At 50.6% G+C, this 19,881-nt stretch overlaps 1 protein-coding gene across 1 annotated transcript; it reads left to right on the forward strand.

Annotated features, from left to right (window-relative positions):
* Positions 1 to 253: 253 nt before the first annotated feature.
* Positions 254 to 19,880, forward strand: LOC143975973 (NACHT, LRR and PYD domains-containing protein 3-like; the record flags this gene model as incomplete). Its single annotated transcript, XM_077478501.1, has 6 exons — positions 254 to 331; positions 425 to 694; positions 7,168 to 7,203; positions 11,384 to 13,091; positions 15,527 to 15,697; positions 19,763 to 19,880. Coding segments are annotated over exons 1-6 (2,325 nt in total), but the record flags the coding sequence as incomplete, so codon positions are not given.
* Position 19,881: the final 1 nt, after the last annotated feature.

Consider the following 19,881-nt stretch of genomic DNA (forward strand, 5'->3'; position numbering starts at 1 on the left):
TACAATGGAGGCATCTGAGCTCCACTTAACCCCCCCCCCCCCCCCCCCCCCGCAACATTTAATGCCTCCCATTTCCATGAGCAAATATACCTGGGGTAATTCTTCAGACAATGGAGGAGATCCTCGTCTCCGGGTCTACATCATTAGGAACTTGAATTGTTTTGTCTTCTTCATTTAGCTATTTAGCCTTCCTAGACTTCTCTTGTGCTGCATTATTTTCTTCCATCCATTAGAAAAACATTTGGCTTCCAAAATTTTTTTGCTAATATTTTGCAGGTTTCTACATTGGATTTGCAGTTTGTACGAGTGATGGCCGCCTCTGCCTCCTCCGGTAAGTAATACTTGTAAATGGTGTATTTTTTAGGACTGCAGTTCCTCAGGGCTGATCTATCAGTATGGTTCGTCTTCCCGCATTGGTATAAAGGTGAGAAGCACTTTGTGGATCAGCACCGGGAGAAGCTCGTCCAGCAGATCACTATGGTGCATCCAGCGTTGGACCGTCTACTACAAGAAGACCTCCTGACTCAGGAACAGTGTGACATTGTGAAGGCTGAAAACACAAGCCAGGAAAAGATGAGGAGGCTGCTGACATATACCAGAGGCTGGAATACCCCGGACAAGGACGCTCTTCTCAGAGCCCTGAAGACCAGCAATCCCGGGGGCACTAAAAACCTCGCAGGAACATCACTATTAGGTACCATCTTTCAATAACCTTCAAGGCATTTTATTGGACCTGAAAAGCTCTTTTTTTACTTGTGCACACCACATTCTAGTCTATGGGCTTTAAACCAGATTAGGTATTGGCAGGGCTGGACTGGGACAGAAATTTGGCCCTGGACTTCATCCAGACCGGCCCACTTACATTTTGAGTGTCCCATCAGCACTCCCTTGCATCAGAGTGTCCCATCAACAGCCCCCTTACAACAGAGTGTCCCCCATCAGCAGCCCCCTTACAACAAAGTGTCCCCCATCAGCAGCCCCCTTACAACAGAGTGTCTCCCATCAGCAGCCCCCTTACATCAGTGTCCCCCATCGGCAGCCCCCTTACATCAGTGTCCCCCATCAGCAGCCCCCTTACATTAGTGTCCCCCATCGGCAGCCCCCTTACATCAGTGTCCCCATCAGCAGCCCCCTTACATCAGTGTCCCCCATCAGCAGCCCCCTTACATTAGTGTCCCCCATCGGCAGCCCCCTTACATCAGTGTCCCCATCAACAGCCCCCTTACATCAGTGTTCCCCATCAGCAGCCCCCTTACATCAGAGTGTCCCATCAGCAGCCCCCTTACATCAGAGTGTCCCATCAGCAGCCCCCTTACAACAGAGTGTCCCCCATTGGCAGCCCCCTTACATCAGTGTCCTTATCAGCAGCCCCCTTACATCAGTGTTCCCCATCAGCAGCCCCCTTACATCAGTGTCCCCCATCAGCAGCCACCTTACATCAGAGTGTCCCATCACCATCCCCCTTACATCAGAGTGTCCCATCACCAACCCCCTTACATCAGAGTGTCCCATCAGCACCCCCTTACATCAGAGTGTCCCATCAGCACCCCCTTACATCAGAGTGTCCCATCAGCAGCCCCCTTACATCAGAGTGTCCCATCACCATCCCCCTTACATCAGAGTGTCCCATCACCAACCCCCTTACATCAGAGTGTCCCATCAGCACCCCCTTACATCAGAGTGTCCCATCAGCAGCCCCCTTACATCAGAGTGTCCCATCACCAGCACCTTACATCAGAGTGTCCCATCACCAGCCCCCTTACATCAGAGTGTCCCATCACCATCCCCCTTACATCAGAGTGTCCCATCACCAACCCCCTTACATCAGAGTGTCCCATCAGCACCCCCTTACATCAGAGTGTCCCATCAGCACCCCCTTACATCAGAGTGTCCCATCAGCAGCCCCCTTACATCAGAGTGTCCCATCACCAGCACCTTACATCAGAGTGTCCCATCACCAGCCCCCTTACATCAGAGTGTCCCATCACCAGCCCCCTTACATCAGAGTGTCCCATCAGCAGCCCCCTTACATCAGAGTGTCCCATCAGCAGCCCCCTTACATCAGAGTGTCCCATCAGCAGCCCCCTTACATCAGAGTGTCCCATCAGCAGCCCCCTTACATCAGAGTGTCCCATCAGCAGCCCCCTTACATCAGTGTCCCCCATCGGCAGCCCCCTTACATCAGTGTCCCCCATCAGCAGCCCCCTTACATTAGTGTCCCCCATCGGCAGCCCCCTTACATCAGTGTCCCCATCAGCAGCCCCCTTACATCAGTGTCCCCCATCAGCAGCCCCCTTACATTAGTGTCCCCCATCGGCAGCCCCCTTACATCAGTGTCCCCATCAACAGCCCCCTTACATCAGTGTTTCCCATCAGCAGCCCCCTTACATCAGAGTGTCCCATCAGCAGCCCCCTTACATCAGAGTGTCCCATCAGCAGCCCCCTTACAACAGAGTGTCCCCCATTGGCAGCCCCCTTACATCAGTGTCCTTATCAGCAGCCCCCTTACATCAGTGTTCCCCATCAGCAGCCCCCTTACATCAGTGTCCCCCATCAGCAGCCACCTTACATCAGAGTGTCCCATCACCATCCCCCTTACATCAGAGTGTCCCATCACCAACCCCCTTACATCAGAGTGTCCCATCAGCACCCCCTTACATCAGAGTGTCCCATCAGCACCCCCTTACATCAGAGTGTCCCATCAGCAGCCCCCTTACATCAGAGTGTCCCATCACCATCCCCCTTACATCAGAGTGTCCCATCACCAACCCCCTTACATCAGAGTGTCCCATCAGCACCCCCTTACATCAGAGTGTCCCATCAGCAGCCCCCTTACATCAGAGTGTCCCATCACCAGCACCTTACATCAGAGTGTCCCATCACCAGCCCCCTTACATCAGAGTGTCCCATCACCATCCCCCTTACATCAGAGTGTCCCATCACCAACCCCCTTACATCAGAGTGTCCCATCAGCACCCCCTTACATCAGAGTGTCCCATCAGCACCCCCTTACATCAGAGTGTCCCATCAGCAGCCCCCTTACATCAGAGTGTCCCATCACCAGCACCTTACATCAGAGTGTCCCATCACCAGCCCCCTTACATCAGAGTGTCCCATCACCAGCCCCCTTACATCAGAGTGTCCCATCAGCAGCCCCCTTACATCAGAGTGTCCCATCAGCAGCCCCCTTACATCAGAGTGTCCCATCAGCAGCCCCCTTACATCAGAGTGTCCCATCAGCAGCCCCCTTACATCAGAGTGTCCCATCAGCAGCCCCCTTACATCAGTGTCCCCCATCAGCAGCCCCCTTACATCAGTGTCCCCCAACAGCAGCCCCCTTACATCAGAGTGTCCCATCACCAGCCCCCGTTACATCAGAGTGGCCCACTGAGCCATCGGCCCACCGGGAAACTCCCGGTAGTCCCAATGGCCAGTACATGCCTGGGTATTGGTGGTTCATGACTGATCATTCGGTTTATCCCAACGGATTGCTAATACTTACCTTAAGCCCCCATACACACTATCAGTTTTTCTGCTGAGTTTTGTCTTCGGGTTTACCAAAACCGTGTAGTAGAAGGGCCGGCCTGATTGCACACACATTGAAACTCCTAAGGTTTGACCTCATATTATATGTTTGTGGTAAATCTGAGCAGAAAAACTGATAGTGTGTGTGTGGGGCTTTAGATAGAGATGATGGATCCACTCGTTTGTACCTGGGCATTAGGGATGAGTCGAACACACCTGGGTTTTTCGGTTTGCGGAATTTTGATTCAACACAACAAATGTTTGGCTGTTGGATCTGAACCCCACTGAAGTCAATTTTTGGCAATTTTAAAGGGTAATTGGCAAGGGATGGGCAAAAAGTACATGGGGGGGGGGGGGGGCAGGGCCGTCTTTAATATTGATTGGGCCCTGGGCAAAACTTTTCTTGGGCCCCCCCCCCCCCCCCCCATGCAGTTTTGTTCTCCGCCTGCTCCGAGAAATACAATAAATAGCAGCTAAACTCAAAATAAGTTTACTGAATCAGATCAGGCAGCTATTGTGATTTGTTGCCAGAGGTTACAGTGTACTATTACCGCTCACTGACTGGTTGCTAGAGGTTACAGCGAACATTATTGCTCACTGATTAGTTGCTAGAGGTTACAGCATATGATTTCTGCTTGTTGATTGGTTGCTAGAGATTACTGTGGATATGGCCTCAGGGGGGCATGATATACATATCAATGCTGCCGACCACCCCTATTTACATATGAATGGCTGTAATTTACATGTAAACATGTAAACACAGGGTCTGCAGGTGAGTCATCTTTCCACAACAATAGGACAGAGCTGGGCAGTATTAGTAGCAGCACTTCACACTGAGATATTGGGACAGTACAGGACTAAAACCTCAAGGGATGAGGGAACTTAAACCAGGATAGTTGGCAAGTATGAGGCACCACAACAATGACAGGGCCCAGGGCAGCTGCCCCTTTTGCCCTGCCTTAAAAACGACCCGGGGGGGGGGGGGGGGGAGTTGTATTGAACCATTGCAGGAGAAAAAAAGTGGTACATTAAGTGACATTTACAAAGAAACAAAAAACTATTTTCGGGGGAGATGGGGGTCCCCAGTTCATTATTTGTCAGCTTTCAGAAAAAAAAACGAGTTAAGGCCCCCCCCCCCCGCTTTTGGAATATATATATATAAAATAAAAATGATTTAAGATCCCTCCCAAAATCAAAATGAGACCCTCTGGACCCGGTTTGGATTGTAAAGAGCTCCTCCTTGCAAAAAAAAATAAAAATAATAAAAAATTCACGGGGGTTCCCCAAAATATTTACAAGACCCTTTTGGATCTGGTAGGGTTTGTAGGTATAACCCAGTGAAAAAAAAAATGGAGCAAGGTCCATCTCAAATCCATACCAGATTTTTAATCCAAGCATGTAGCCTGGCAGGCTGCCCCCCCAACCTGACCAGGCCACATGCCCTTACAATAGGGAGGGAGACCAGGTTGATGAGCACAAGGGACTCTTCATCACAACCATGGCCCGGTAGATGTGGGAGTGCAGAAGGACTTTGTAGGAATTTAGAAGCTTTCCTTAGGATAGGGCCCCCCCCCCCCAGATATCCCGTAATACCCAGCTGTGCAAGTAAATGAGTCTGGGGGTGCCACTTTATAGGATTTGGCGATGTCTTATCCCATGGGCGTCCTCAACAACCACTGACACCGGCATCCTGACATGTATAAGAGCGTTAGCAATACCGTGGAGATACATTATGTTGGGGTTCCCTCTGAATGGGTAAATGTTCATGCACTTTTCTGAAGGTTCGGTCTGAAGACAACCTTTAGCTCATCTCTAATTGGAGTTCATGATATACAAGGGCTTTGAATTTAGCAGGTCTTCAGATTTCCCCAATAATCTGGTGTTCCTCTATGTTCATCTGAAGGTATGGAAAGAAGTGTCATAATCAAATTAACAGATGTGTTGAATCATGAACTGAGCCATCCATACCTTCTCTCCATTGCACCCCCCATCTCTGATCTTTGGGTTTGCATAGTCCATCTTGGCAGTAAACTCAACATGACGGATGCTGTTCTTCGTAATTAGAAGAATGTCAAAGTGTTGGTTTGCTGTGACGATCCATGCCTTGATCTAAATGCAGTTTGCCAGGTGACATTAATGGCGCGTACACATGATCAAACAATCGGGTGGAAAAGTCCGGCAAACTCAAGTCCGCCGGACAATCCCCCCGTGTGTAGGCTCCGGCGGACTTTTTTTTACCTGAAAGTACGGCGGACTTAGAAAGTAGTTTTGCACTCCAATCTTCCCGCCGGACTTGCATTTCTTTTTTTGAAATGAACGGACTTTTCCCGTCCGGAGAAAAGTCCGCTCATTTTGAGCACGTCTCCAGGTAGGCAGGGCCCGCGAAGGATGCGTCACTGGCCACCTGGTATGGAGTTAAAGGGGAACCCCAACGCCGAAAAAAATCGGCGTGGGGGTCCCCCCCAGGTCCACATCAGACCCTTGTCCGAGCACGCTACCCAGCCGGCCAGGAAAGGGGGGGGGGCCGAGCGCCCCCCCCTCCTGAGCCGTACCAGGCCGCGTGCCCTCAACATGGGGGGTGCCTTGGGGAAGGGGGGGCCGTGCGCCCCCCCCACTCCAAAGCACCTTGTCCCCATGTTGATGAGGACAAGGGCCTCTTCCTGACAACCCTGGCTGTTGGTTGTCGGGGTCTGCGGACGGGGGGGCTTATCGGAATCCGGCAGCCCCCTTTAATAAGGGGGCCCCCGGATACCGGCCCCCCCCACCCTATGTGAATGAGTATGGGGTGCAATGTACCCCTACCCATTCACCTGTAAAAAAAAGTTTAAAAAAAACACAACACACAAGGGTTAAAATAGTTTATTGCACAGCTCCGGGGGGTCTTCCGTCTTCGGGGGTCTTCTTGCCGGACTCCTCCGCTATCTTCTTCTAGCTCTTTTGCTAGCGGAGGAGCCCGGCTTTATTCCTCGCCGCCGCGGCCTCTTCTTCTGACTTTGGGGGTCTTGTCCCCCTCTTCTGTTCTTCTTGCCGGGCCACCGCGCCTTCTTATAGCTCTTTTACAGGCGGTGGCCCGGTCTTCTGTCGCCGCTGTCGTCGTCGCCGCCTTCTGTTCTTCTCTTCAGATGTTGCCTCGTCGCTGCCTCCGCTCACAATGACGGGGACCGGGCGCGCGTCGACTTATATAGGGACATCACCGGATGATGTCCCCCGCCTATTATGATGTCACAGTCCCAGCATCCTCTAAGTCCGCCGGATAGTCGGCTACGTGTGTACGCGGCATTAGGGGCACCAAATGTACTGCAAGTTGTCAAGAAGCTCTCGATTAGTGAGCAACATTTCCATGCATCCACTTAATTGGTGATTCCGGCCACGTGACCCCCCATAAGATTCATTCATGTCTCCAGACCCAAAATAGGCAACGAGTGATGGTCAGCCAAGGGGGTTCCTTCTACGTTGTAGCACTTCCCTCAGTTCTTGATCTAATTTGTCATGTTACTAATGCAGAAGGACTCTTCACATAAAAGAATTCCCTCATCTTCAGATATGACTTTGCTAATACGATTTCATCACCTTTTAACATTTTTTAAAGTGTACATCAAAAAAATAATTTTCTCCTGTCTGTGAAAATTGTCTTTTATTTAGAGAAACTGAAGACGGAATCTGATGACCAAATCAGAGGTGTGTACAATATACAGGATTCCGATAAGTCGGAACTGCAACGACATGTCTGTGAAGCACTAATGCCGCGTACACGCGACCGGACTTCGCAACAGCAAAGGTCCGACGGAGCGAATCCGATCGTGTGTGGGGCTCCATCGGACCTTTGCTTCCCAAAATTCTGACGGACTTTAGAAATAGAAAATGTTTCAAATTTTTTCGGACCCAGTTCCTATCGAGAAATCCGGTTGTCTGTGTGCTGTTCCGATGGACAAAAACCGACGCAAGGGCAGCTATTGGCTACAGGCTATGAACTTCCTTATTCTAGTCCGGTCGTACGTCATCACGTTCCAATCCATTGGACTTTGGTGTGATTGTGTGTGGCCAAGTCCATTCATTTGGAAAGTCCGTCGGAACTCCACCGAAAGTCTATCGGGAAGACCGTCGGACCTAGTCCGTCAAAGTCCGGTCGTGTGTACGCGGCATCAGGAGAGGACTCCTCTAGTCATGGAGCCAGCATATAATACAGTCATCTTTTATTTGCTTCTTTCAAATTTCATATCATGCTACAACGCAGATAGGCTAATAATTAGGTTAGACAAATTTCGTTTTTTTTGGCTCCCCTGTAATTAGTGGAGCAGCTTAAGATTAGCTTGGACTGTTCTGGGTTTAACTGGTTGTAGGTCTTGATTACTTCCCCCTCCCTGCCTTCTGGAAGATTCTGGAAAGTAGTGGACTTGAAAAGTCAAATTCACAGCCTGCATATTTATGTGGTCTCAACCCAACCCCGGAGGAGGGTGCCCAGTAGGTGGCCGGGGAGTGCATAAATAATCTGAGTCCTTGGGGCAGCTTGGTTCTTGTGCAGGAGGAGAAGTTTTCAGCCTGAATGGCTGCTACCCTTCTGGGAATTTCAGGTGTAACTCTGCATGTGCTCATCAAGGTTCCGACTATGGTAGAGCTGGGGGGACGGGACGGGGGACTGTTGTGCTCATCAAGATTCCGACTATGGTAGAGCTGGGGGGACGGGACGGGGGACTGTTGTGCTCATCAAGGTTCTGACTATGGTAGAACTGGGGGGGGGGGCTGTTCTTGCGTTCTTGTGCTCATCAAGGTTTCAGCTATGCTATGACTGGGAGGCCTGTGCTACTGAATCTTGCTGGAACTGATTAAGGGATTTCACTGAGGAACTGGTCTGGAGAGTTAACAGGAGAAATGTCTGGCTGATATTGGATGGAAGCATCCAAGTATCCATGGAGTACAGACCTGTTTGTGGGATCCTAGTGACTGCATGCTGCTACTATCCCTTGGGCATCAGTGCCAGTTGTTGTGAAAATTTCATAAGATGTATTTTATTGTATTGTCATAAGAGTCTCCCAGTTTTGGCACTCCCGCAGGCCACTGTAAAGAGCTGACTGGGGCAGACTGACGCTGGTTGAGACCTGTTAGGTAGTGGAAAACTTCCTGTTTGGAAAGAGGTGTGTGGTAGAATATCCACGACACAGTGCTTGCTCAAGTTGGGGCGTGTCAGTAGAGCAGTGGACGGTGTCAGTAGAGCAGTGGATGGTGTCAGTAGAGCAGTGGACGGTGTCAGTAGAGCAGTGGATGGTGTCAGTAGAGCAGTGGATGGTGTCAGTAGGGCAGTGCATGGTGTCGGTAGGGCAGTGGACGGTGTCGGCAGGGCAGTGGACGGTGTTGGTAGGCAGTGGATGGTATCGGTAGGGCAGTGGACGGTGTCGGCAGGGCAGTGGATGGTGTCGGCAGGGCAGTGGATGGTGTCGATAGGGCAGTGGACGTGTCAGTAGGGCAGTGGATGGTATCGGTAGGGCAGTGGACGGTGTCGGCAGGGCAGTGGATGGTGTCGGTAGGGCAGTGGACAGTGTCGGCAGGGCAGTGGACGGTGTCGGCAGGGCAGTGGACGAAGTCGGTAGGCAGTGGATGGTATCGGTAGGGCAGTGGACGGTGTCGGCAGGGCAGTGGACGGTGTCGGTAGGGCAGTGGATGTGTCAGTAGGGCAGTGGATGGTGTCGGCAGGGCAGTGGATGGTGTCGGCAGGGCAGTGGATGGTGTCGGTAGGGCAGTGGACAGTGTCGGCAGGGCAGTGGATGGTGTCGGCAGGGCAGTGGATGGTGTCGGTAGGGCAGTGGACAGTGTCGGCAGGGCAGTGGATGGTGTCGGCAGGGCAGTGGATGGTGTCGGTAGGGCAGTGGACAGTGTCGGTAGGGCAGTGGACGGTGTCGGCAGGGCAGTGGATGGTGTCGGCAGGGCAGTGGATGGTGTCGGTAGGGCAGTTGACAGTGTCGGCAGGGCAGTGGACGGTGTCGGCAGGGCAGTGGACGAAGTCGGTAGGCAGTGGATGGTATCGGTAGGGCAGTGGACGGTGTCGGCAGGGCAGTGGACGGTGTCGGTAGGGCAGTGGACGTGTCAGTAGGGCAGTGGATGGTGTCGGCAGGGCAGAGGATGGTATCGGTAGGGCAGTGGATGGTGTCGGCAGGGCAGTGGACGTGTCAGTAGGGCAGTGGATGGTGTCGGCAGGGCAGAGGATGGTATCGGTAGGGCAGTGGATGGTGTCGGTAGGGCAGTGGACAGTGTCGGTAGGGCAGTGGATGGTGTTGGTAGGCAGTGGATGGTATCGGTAGGGCAGTGGACGGTGTCTGCAGGGCAGTGGATGGTATCGGTAGGGCAGTGGACAGTGTCGGCAGGGCAGTGGATGGTGTCGGTAGGGCAGTGGACGGTGTCGGCAGGGCAGTGGACAAAGTCGGTAGGCAGTGGATGGTATCGGTAGGGCAGTGGACGGTGTCAGCAGGGCAGTGGACGGTGTCGGTAGGGCAGTGGACGTGTCAGTAGGGCAGTGGATGGTGTCGGCAGGGCAGAGGATGGTATCGGTAGGGCAGTGGACGGTGTCGGCAAGGCAGTGGATGGTGTCGGTAGGGCAGTGGACAGTGTCGGTAGGGCAGTGGATGGTGTTGGTAGGCAGTGAATGGTATCGGTAGGGCAGTGGACGGTGTCGGCAGGGCAGTGGACGGTGTTGGTAGGGCAGTGGACGTGTCAGTAGGGCAGTGGATGGTGTCGGCAGGGCAGAGGATGGTATCGGTAGGGCAGTGGACGGTGTCGGCAGGGCAGTGGATGGTGTCGGTAGGGCAGTGGACGGTGTTGGTAGAGCAGTGGATGGCGTCGACAGGGCAGTGAACGTGTCACAGATAGAAGCAGATTTAATCCCACAGCTGCTGGAGAGGGACCCGAATGGGAGGATTACAATTAACTCCTTAATGACTGGGCACCTTTTTCTAAGTAACCAGCAGCCACTACTTAAAGTTTGTTCGTTATTTTGCACCTTTCATTTCTAGCAATCGGTGTGGAGAGTGGGAAGGTCAGTGTTGGGGGGGGGGTTGATAGTTGGGTGTCTGTATTTGGAAGGTGGGGGTCAGTAGTTGAAGATGAGGGGTGTCAGTCTGGGGGAGTGACGAGGGGTCTCTAATGTAGATGGGATTCATAATATCACAGTCTGCATTACTATCTGGAAGGGTGCCCAGTAGGTGGCCAGGGAGTGCATGAATAGTCTGAGGCCTGTGGCGGCTTGGTTCTTGTCCAGGAGGAGAGGTTTTCAGCCTGAAGGCCCGCTACCCTTCTGGGCATTTCAGTTGTACCTCTGCATGTGCTCATCGGTCTGCATTACTATTTGAAAAGCCCCCTTCCCCCGCTGACAGACCCCCAGCACCCTAACTACTGCCCCACCCCCACTGACAATCACCCCATCCTCTTTCTTGTCCCTCGTTGGGTGCTTTAAGTTGTACATGGCAGAGGTATCTGGAAATTAAGGGGTTAATTGTTAGCCACCTGGTTGGCTCTCTCCCCAGCAGCTTTGGGGTTAAGTCTGTGCAACTTAAATTGGAAGTCTTGAAGAAGCGCCACTGGCCGTAAAACGCATTGACATTCTTACTTCTGACCAATTCCACTGTGATTTTATGCATAAATATTGGGACATTATGTCCAATTTTCATGGGACGCTGTCTAGTCATCCTAGAACGCCCATTGGCTTTTGTCTACTCTTTGGATTACATTTTTTTGGGGGTTGACGATCTCTCAGTATTGGGCCTCACAAGGAGGTCAGGCAGCAATGTTGCCCCCCACACCTATCAACTTTAGAATCTGTATTTTCTTTATATGCTTTTTTTTCTTAACTCTTTTATATTTCTAACCTTAGACTCAAGAACGAAATACATGATGTCTACAAGACAGAGATACCAACGTTTCAAAGCGTATAACTCTTGTAGAGGGGAGTACGTTAGTCTAGACAAAATATATACACAAATCCTACTGATAAAAGACAATCAACATAAACAAAGGAGAGAGCATGAAATACAATATTTGGGTAGAAGACATCTTCATCTACTGAACGACAGATCTTCTTCCGGTGAGCACTCCCCAACCACACCTCAGGATCTGTTTAATCCCAATGAAGATGGCGTTACTCCCAAGATCGTGGTTCTAGAAGGGCCTGCCGGGATCGGAAAGACGATGACCTGCCAGAAGATCATGCTGGATTGGGCCTCTGGGAATCTCTACCAAGACAAGTTCCGTCTGCTGTTTTGTTTGAGCTGTAGAGAACTCAACAACCTTACTGGCCGCATAAGCCTAGCTAGGCTTATATCCAGAATCTGTAGGCTGCCGTATGAAGAGGAAGTCATGAAGGCCATTTTGAGTGATTCCGAAAACTTGCTCTTTATCATTGATGGTCTGGATGAGCTCAGGTGCTCGTTGGAGGATCAGTCTGAGGTTTGTGAAGACCCTTTTCAGGAAACTCACCTAAACGTCATTCTGAGGAGTTTACTGAAAAAACAAGTCCTGTGCGAAGCGTCTATGATTATCACCACCAGATCATTTGCCTTGGAGAAATTGGATGACCTTATCGAAGATCCACGCTATGTAGAAGCTTTAGGATTCACGGGGAAGGAGCGGGAAGAATATGTTTACAAGTTCTTTAGAGATAAAGATGTTGCAGAGAAGGTTCTTGGAATAATTAAAGAGAACGACATTGTATTTACCATGTGCGCCATCCCGATCACGTGCTGGATTGTGTGTACTGTGATGGAACAAGAGATAAAAAAGGACTTTGACCTCATCCAGTGTAGAACAACCACCTCCATCTACATCCTCTACCTCAAGGGCTTAACAAAATATCACAGCAGAAAGCAGCCGGTGGCGACGTGTCTAAGGAAGGTGTGCACTTTAGCCAACGAAGGGGTTTTCAAGAAGAAAATTCTCTTTGAGGAGTCGGATCTGAGAAGACATGGGCTCTCCATGACAGAGATGGATTCCGTATTTCTGAACGAGAGCATTATTCACCAGGACATCGAAATAAGCACCTGCTACAGCTTCATCCACCTGACCGTCCAGGAGTTCTTTGCCGCTTTGCATTATGTGCTGGAAGACGAACCGTCCAATGGCAACCCTACAGCCGACACGGTTCTTTCCCACCCCGATCAGTATTTTGGGAAATCTATGACTGAAATGTGCATTAATAGCCCCCATTTACCATTAATGGTCCAGTTTCTGTATGGACTCACGGACAATAACCAGGGGAAGGAGCTGTCCAAAATCACAGGGTGCGACATTTCGTTCCGAGCTACGTCTGCCATGTTGAGCTGGCTTGCCCCCGATGACGTATGCTTCTATAACGAGCTCATCTGCTGCTTGTACGAGATGCAGGACGAGGGCTTCGTCAGGACGCTGATGTCTCGCACCAGGAGTTTGACCTTTCGGCTGTTGGGAAGAGTGAACTGCATTCGGCAGCTGGCCTACTGCTTGAAAACCAGAAATGAGATTCACCAAATATCATTTAAGTGCTGGAAGATGGGACTGGAGGACCTCCAGGCGTTGTCTCCGTTCCTCCGAAAGTGCTCAGTGCTTCAGTAAGTATTTCCTCTCCTCGTTTAAAATTGATGAATTGACTTGAGCCGCCCAAGGCCTTCATAGCAATAATGGGAGACCAGCATTAGGCTTTCGTACTCGGAATGTGACTCGGTTGTATCTTCTTTGGGTATTTGTATAGTTGGAAGTACATAATACATATAATGTGTATACATGCTGTGTGCGTACGTGTGGATATATATATATATATACAGTCAAGCACAGACACCTATTTTGGTAAAAAGGATGGCCTGGATTTCCGCTAATTTCATTCAAAAGTTGTAATGCAGCAAAGGATGTTGCGCAACCCACAAACCTTGGCTATAAAATGTAATATTAAAGTCCAAAACCTAACATCAAAAATGGTCTTCCACCAAATTATCCGCCTGTCCCAATATCTTTTTTATTTTTAGGTGCCCCATTGGGGGACTTTCCCTAGGCAGGATGGGGTCTCCGTCCCCAGAAGAGATGAGGTCCTTTTCTCCAGGGCAGATGAAGTTACTGCCCCAGGTGAGAAGGGGTCCCTGTCCCCAGGGGAGATGGGGATCCCTGTCCCCATGTGAGAAGGGGCCCTTGTCCCCAGGGGGAGATTGAGGGGGTATGTAATGGTGTGTCTGGCTGGGGAGAACAGACATCGGACTAAGCGGCAATGCTTGGAGCAGAAGAGGGGTACTCTGAGGAGCCGGCCGAGGACACAGGTCATGCGGGGAATGCACAACTAAAGAGCAGCCAGTGCGATAGTCGAGCATGGAGCTCTGCTAGTCACCCTCCACCTCCAGCCACCCATGTGCATGGTGCACTGGTACCCCTAGCTGCCTATGCTGCTGCCGGCCATATGTAGAGGGGGCTGCATGGGCCCCCTGCATCACAGGGCCCAGTTGCGGTCGCGACTGCTGCACCCCCTATAGTTACGCCCCTGCATCCCAGTCTTAGTCCGGAGGGTTCAATATTGAGTTGGCTCCGCCCTTTGCAGCTATAACAGCTTCACCTCTTCTGGGAAGGCCGTCCACAAGGTTTAGGAGGGTGTCTATGGGAATGTTTGACCATTCTTCAAAAAATAGCCTTTATTGCTCAAAGTAATAAAAAAAACAAAAAATCATGTCACAGCAGAACGGACAGAAGAGTTGACGCGTTTCACACTATCTAACAGTGCTTAACCACTTACAGACCCCGGACCATTTTGCTGGTCAAAGACCAGACCACTTTTTGCCATTCGGCGCTGTGTCGCTTTAACTGACAATTGCGCGGTCGTGCGACGTGGCTCCCAAACAAAATTGACGTCCTTTTTTTCCCCACAAATAGAGCTTATTTTTGGTGGTATTTGATCACCTCCTGCGGTTTTTATTTTTTGCGCTATAAACAAAAATAGAGCGACAATTTTGAAAAAAAAACGCATTATTTTTGACTTTTTGTTATAATAAATATCCCCCAAAAATATATAAAAAAACATTTTTGTTCCCCTCAGTTTAGGCCGATACGTATTCTTCTACATATTTTTGGTAAAAAAAATCGCAATAAGCGATTATTGATTGGTTTGCGCAAAAGTTATAGCGTTTACAAAATAGGGGATAGTTTTATGGCATTTTTATTAATAATTTTTTTATTATTTTATTATTATTTTTTTTTACTAGTAATGCGATCAGTGATTTTTATTGTGACTGCGACATTGTGGGGGACACATCAAACATTTTTGACACATTTTTGGGACCATTGTCATTTATACAGCAATCAGTGCTATACAAATGCAGTGATTCCTGTGTAAATGACACTGGCAGTGAAGGGGTTAACCAGTGGGTGGCAGTGTAGGGGGTTAAGTGTTCCTAGGGGTGTGTTACTAACTGTGGGGGGGGGGGGGTTGGGCTTTCATTTAGTGAACACTGATCTCTGCTCCAATCACATGGAGCAGAGATCAGCGTCACTAGTTGCTAGGCAGAATGGAGAAATGCTGTTTACACGGCATTTCCTCCATTCAGCCGCCCTGTGAGACGATCGCGGGCATGCTTGCGGCGATCGAGTCCGCGGCAGGGCGGCATTGAGGATTGGACATACCTTTACGCCAATATGCCTGCCCGTGCCCATTCTGCCGACGTACATCAGCGGGAACCGGTTAATCATTGTGATTAAGCACTGTTTGAAACGCGTCGGCTCATCTGTCTCTATTATTTTTGATTCCTTTTGAGGAATAAAGGCTATTTCTTTAGAGTGCGGCTATCCAGCATTTTTCTCAAATTTTCGGTGCTATATGCATTTCCGGCACCTGTGGCTTCCAAACTAGAGGAGAGGTTCACTTCCAATCTGACCTGCCTGGAGCGGTGATATCCCTCCTTCCTCTATGAAATCTACTTTCTTGTAGTAATTGTATTATTCGGAGTGAAGTCCGGGGGCGATGGCGTTGGAATATAAATGAGCTCTTATGTGGTTTGTTGTGTCTCTTCAGGTTCACATGTTATGAGAAGTCCTCGTTGTCGTGTGAGGGGCTCCGCTCTCTAATTCTTACACCCGGGTCTCTGAAGAAACTTCTCCTACTCTCACCCCGTCTGCAGGATTCCGATGTGACCCTTCTGTGTGAGGGACTCCGACATCCCCACTCTCCTCTGCAGGAGCTCAGGTGAGAATTATTGCCGATCCCGCCTTTTCTGTTTACCCCGTTTTTTAAATCAGCATTTTTTTTTTGCTAGAAAATGACTTGGAACACCCCCCCCCCCCCAAACATTATATATTCTATATTACCAAAAGTATTGGGACACCTGCCTTTACACACACATGAACTTTAATGGCATCCAAGTCTTAGTCCGTAGGGTTCAATATTGAGTTGTCCCCGCCCTTTGCGGCTATAACAGATTCACCTCTTCTGAGAAGGCCGTCCACAAGGTTTAGGAGGGTGTCTATGGGAATGTTTGATCGTTCTTCCAGAAGGACATTTGTGAGGTCAGGCACTGATGTTGGACGAGAAGGTCTGTATCTCAGTCTCTGCTCTAATTCATCCCCAAAGGTGTTCTATCGGGTTGAGGTCAGGACTCTGTGCAGGCCAGTCAAGTTCCTCCACCCCAAACTCGCTCATCCATGTCTTTTATGGACCTTGCTTTGTGCACTGGTCCAAATCATTTGGTGGAGGGGGGATTATGGTGTGGGGTTGTTTTTCAGGGGTTGGGCTTGGCCCCTTAGTTCCAGTGAGCATACCAAGAAATTTTGGACAATTTCCATGCCACATTAATGCTAATCTGTGCCACATCCATAACTCATCCATGCTCATCCATGCCCCATCCATGCCTCATCTGTGCCCATCCATGCCACATTAATGCTCATCCATGCCACATCCATAACTCACCTGTGCCCATCCATGCCTCATCCATGCCACATCCATAACTCACCTGTGCCCATCCATGCCTCATCCATGCCACATCCATAACTCACCTGTGCCCATCCATGCCTCATCCATGCCACATCCATAACTCACCTGTGCCCATCCATGCCTCATCCATGCCACATCCATAACTCACCTGTGCCCGTCCATGCCTCATCCATGCCACATCCATAACTCACCTGTGCCCATCCATGCCTCATCTGTGCCCATCCATGCCACATTAATGCTCATCCATGCCACATCCATAACTCACCTGTGCCCATCCATGCCTCATCCATGCCACATCCATAACTCACCTGTGCCCATCCATGCCTCATCCATGCCACATCCATAACTCACCTGTGCCCGTCCATGCCTCATCCATGCCACATCCATAACTCACCTGTGCCCATCCATGCCTCATCCGTGTTCATCCATGCCACATCCGTACCACATCAGTGCTCATCCGTGCCACATCAGTGCTCATCCATGCCACATCTGTGCCACATCAGTGCTCATCAATGCCACATCAGTGGTCATCCATGCCAAATCAGCAGTCATCCATGCCAAATAAGCACTCATCCATGCCTCATCACTGCTCATCCATGCCAAATCAGCGCTCATCTGTGCCTCATCTGTGCCCATCCATGTCACATCCATAACTCACCTGTGCCCATCCATGCCTCATCTGTACCCATCCATGCCACATCATTGCTCATCCATGCCTCATCCGTGCCAGATCAGTGCTCATCCGTGCCACATCAGTGCTCATCTGTGCCTCATCCGTGCTCATCCATGCCACATTTGTGCTCATCCATGCCACATCCATGTCTCGTCCATGTCACATCTGTGCTCATCCATGCCTCATCTGTGCCACATCCACGCCTCCTTTTTGCCACATCCATGCCTCATCCGTGCCACATCCATGCCTCATCTGTGCCACATCCATGCCTCATCTTTGTCACATCCATGCCTCATCCGTGCCACATCCATGCCTCATTTGTGCCACATCCATGCCTCATTCGTGCCACATCCATGCCTCATCCGTGCCACATCCATGCCTCATCTTTGTCACATCCATGCCTCATCCGTGCCACATCCATGCCTCATCCGTGCCTCATCCGTGCCTCATCCGTGCCTCATCTTTGTCACATCCATGCCTCATCCGTGCCACATCCATGCCTCATCTGTGCCACATCCATGCCTCATTCGTGCCACATCCATGCCTCATCCGTGCCACATCCATGCCTCATCCGTGCCTCATCCGTGCCTCATCCGTGCCACATGCATTCCACATCAGTGCTTATCTGTGCCAAATCAGTGCCATCACCGTGCCCATCATTTCCATACAGTGCCTCACAAAAGTGTGATAGGTAGTCAGGAAATTAGATGTGTAATTTATGCCCCTGGAACAACTGACGGTGCTCCTTGGATGTTGGGCCTCTCTCTATGTGGCCAGGCTGTGAGAAATGTGGTATCACCATACTCAGGAGGAGTAGCGGAATGTATTTTGGGGTGTCATTTTTGCTATGTACATTCTGTGTGTTGGAAATATCTTTTAAAGTGGCAACTTTGTGTAAAAATGTTTCCTTTTTTTTTTCCACATTTTCCAAAAACTTGTGGAAAAAAATGACATGTCCAAAAGACTCATTGTGCCTCATAGATTTTACGTTGGGGTCTTTGCTTTCCAAAATTGGGTCATTTTGTGGGCGTCTGCATTGTCTTGGTGCCCTACTTCTGCTGCCGGTACCATGTGATCGCTGTGACCAATCGCAGCTAGCAACACAAGTGTATCCAATGAACGGCATGAAAGGAAGCCATGCATGGCGTAGAATTGCCATGTGATCTGCTGTGATTGGTCACAGTGATCACGTGGCACCGGCAGCAGAGGTGGGCAGGAGCGGTGGCTGCCCTGGGAACTGTGATATCATGTGAGGTTGGGGGAGCACCACAAAGATCGAGGGGAGGGGAGTTTGTAGGGGGATTGGGGGGGATCGCAGGAGGCACCAATTGTTCTAGGAGGGGAAATTTGGGGAGGTGTGCTAGGAGTTGGGATTTTAGGGGGGATGTGTGTTGAGAGGGGAGATGGGGGAAGAGGATTTGGGGGTTTGTACTAGGAAAGATAAAATGGGGGGAGGGGGAGGGGGAGGGGATTTGTTTGTGCGAGTAGAGATGATTGGGGTGCATTTGTGTTAGGAGGGGGAATGGGGGGGGGGGGTGTCAGGTCACCTTGAGGCGAGGTGACAGATGCACACCGTAGGGATCAGGAGTGCACCGCAAGGTTGTGGACCCTACGACTGACTGCTGCGGACGGGAGACAGGTCCCACCGGGGTTAGAGCGTAAGATTCCCTGGGGCGTGGAGTCTAAGAGCCAGCAGGTGTTCACCAGCGCCTCGAGTGGTGAGGATGGACTTGGCTGCAACTGGCTCCAGGTCGCGACCCCCAGGGTCCCCCAGCTCACACCCACAGTAGGCAACAGGAGGATAGGGATGGTGAGGGACAAAGCCAAGGTCGGGGCCACAAGCAGACAGAAATAGACAGGGACACGCCAAAAGGTCAGGATCACAGGCAAACAGGGATGGTCAAGGACACGCCAAAGTCGGTAACGGAATAACAGCAGAGCACACGGCAGGCAACAGGAAGCTGAACACACAAAGGAATACACAATTGTTGATCAGCACTATTGGCTTGCAGTGCACAGGTTAATATAGGGCTCCCTGATAGGGCCTGGGGTGGAGCCGTGCTTAGAGGAGAGGTTATAAAAACCACCAGGTGGAAGTGGCTGACCTCTTAGTCTGAACACATGAGGGGAGGTAAGCAAACACAGGAAGATCACTGCATAACCATGACAGGGGGGATTTGTGCTTGGATAGGGTATTGGGGAAGGGAAATTTGTGCTGGGAGGGGGGGATTTGGAGGAGAAGATTTGTGCTCGGAGGGGAAATTTGAAGGGTAGAGCATTTGTATTAAGGAGGGGGATTTTTTTTCGCCGGGGTGGGGATTGTGCTGGGAGATAGCCAGTGGGCACAGCCGGTGATAGATTGTGCTGCCCGTGGGGTGCAGGCAAGGCACGTTCCTGGGAGAACATCATATGACGTCCACCCGAAATGTTGAATGTCCCAGCTGTCATTGGACAATAGGTTGGGTGGGAAGTGGTTAATGATCAGGGCTCTGGAATAAGACCCGTGTGAGGGACTCCGACATTTGGGTCGCCTCCGGCAGGAGCCGAGGTGTCAAATTTTTTCTTTGTTGAAATGAAGATATCGGTGGCTGGAGATGGGTCCGGATATCATGGAGGGAAAGTAACCTATCTTCTCTCTTTCTGAAAAGGTTCACCTGCGGCTTAACCCAAGCAACCTGCAATGACCTTCGCGGGCTTATCAGGAGTCAGCCTGAGACCAAACTGGATGTGATGTTTTATGTGGAAGAGGAGATGACTATCCCGGAAG

Source organism: Lithobates pipiens, unplaced genomic scaffold (assembly GCF_037356315.1).
Source record: "Lithobates pipiens isolate NorthernLeopardFrog02 unplaced genomic scaffold, aLitPip1_a1.2 Scaffold_13, whole genome shotgun sequence".
NCBI classification, from domain to species: Eukaryota; Metazoa; Chordata; class Amphibia; order Anura; family Ranidae; genus Lithobates; species Lithobates pipiens.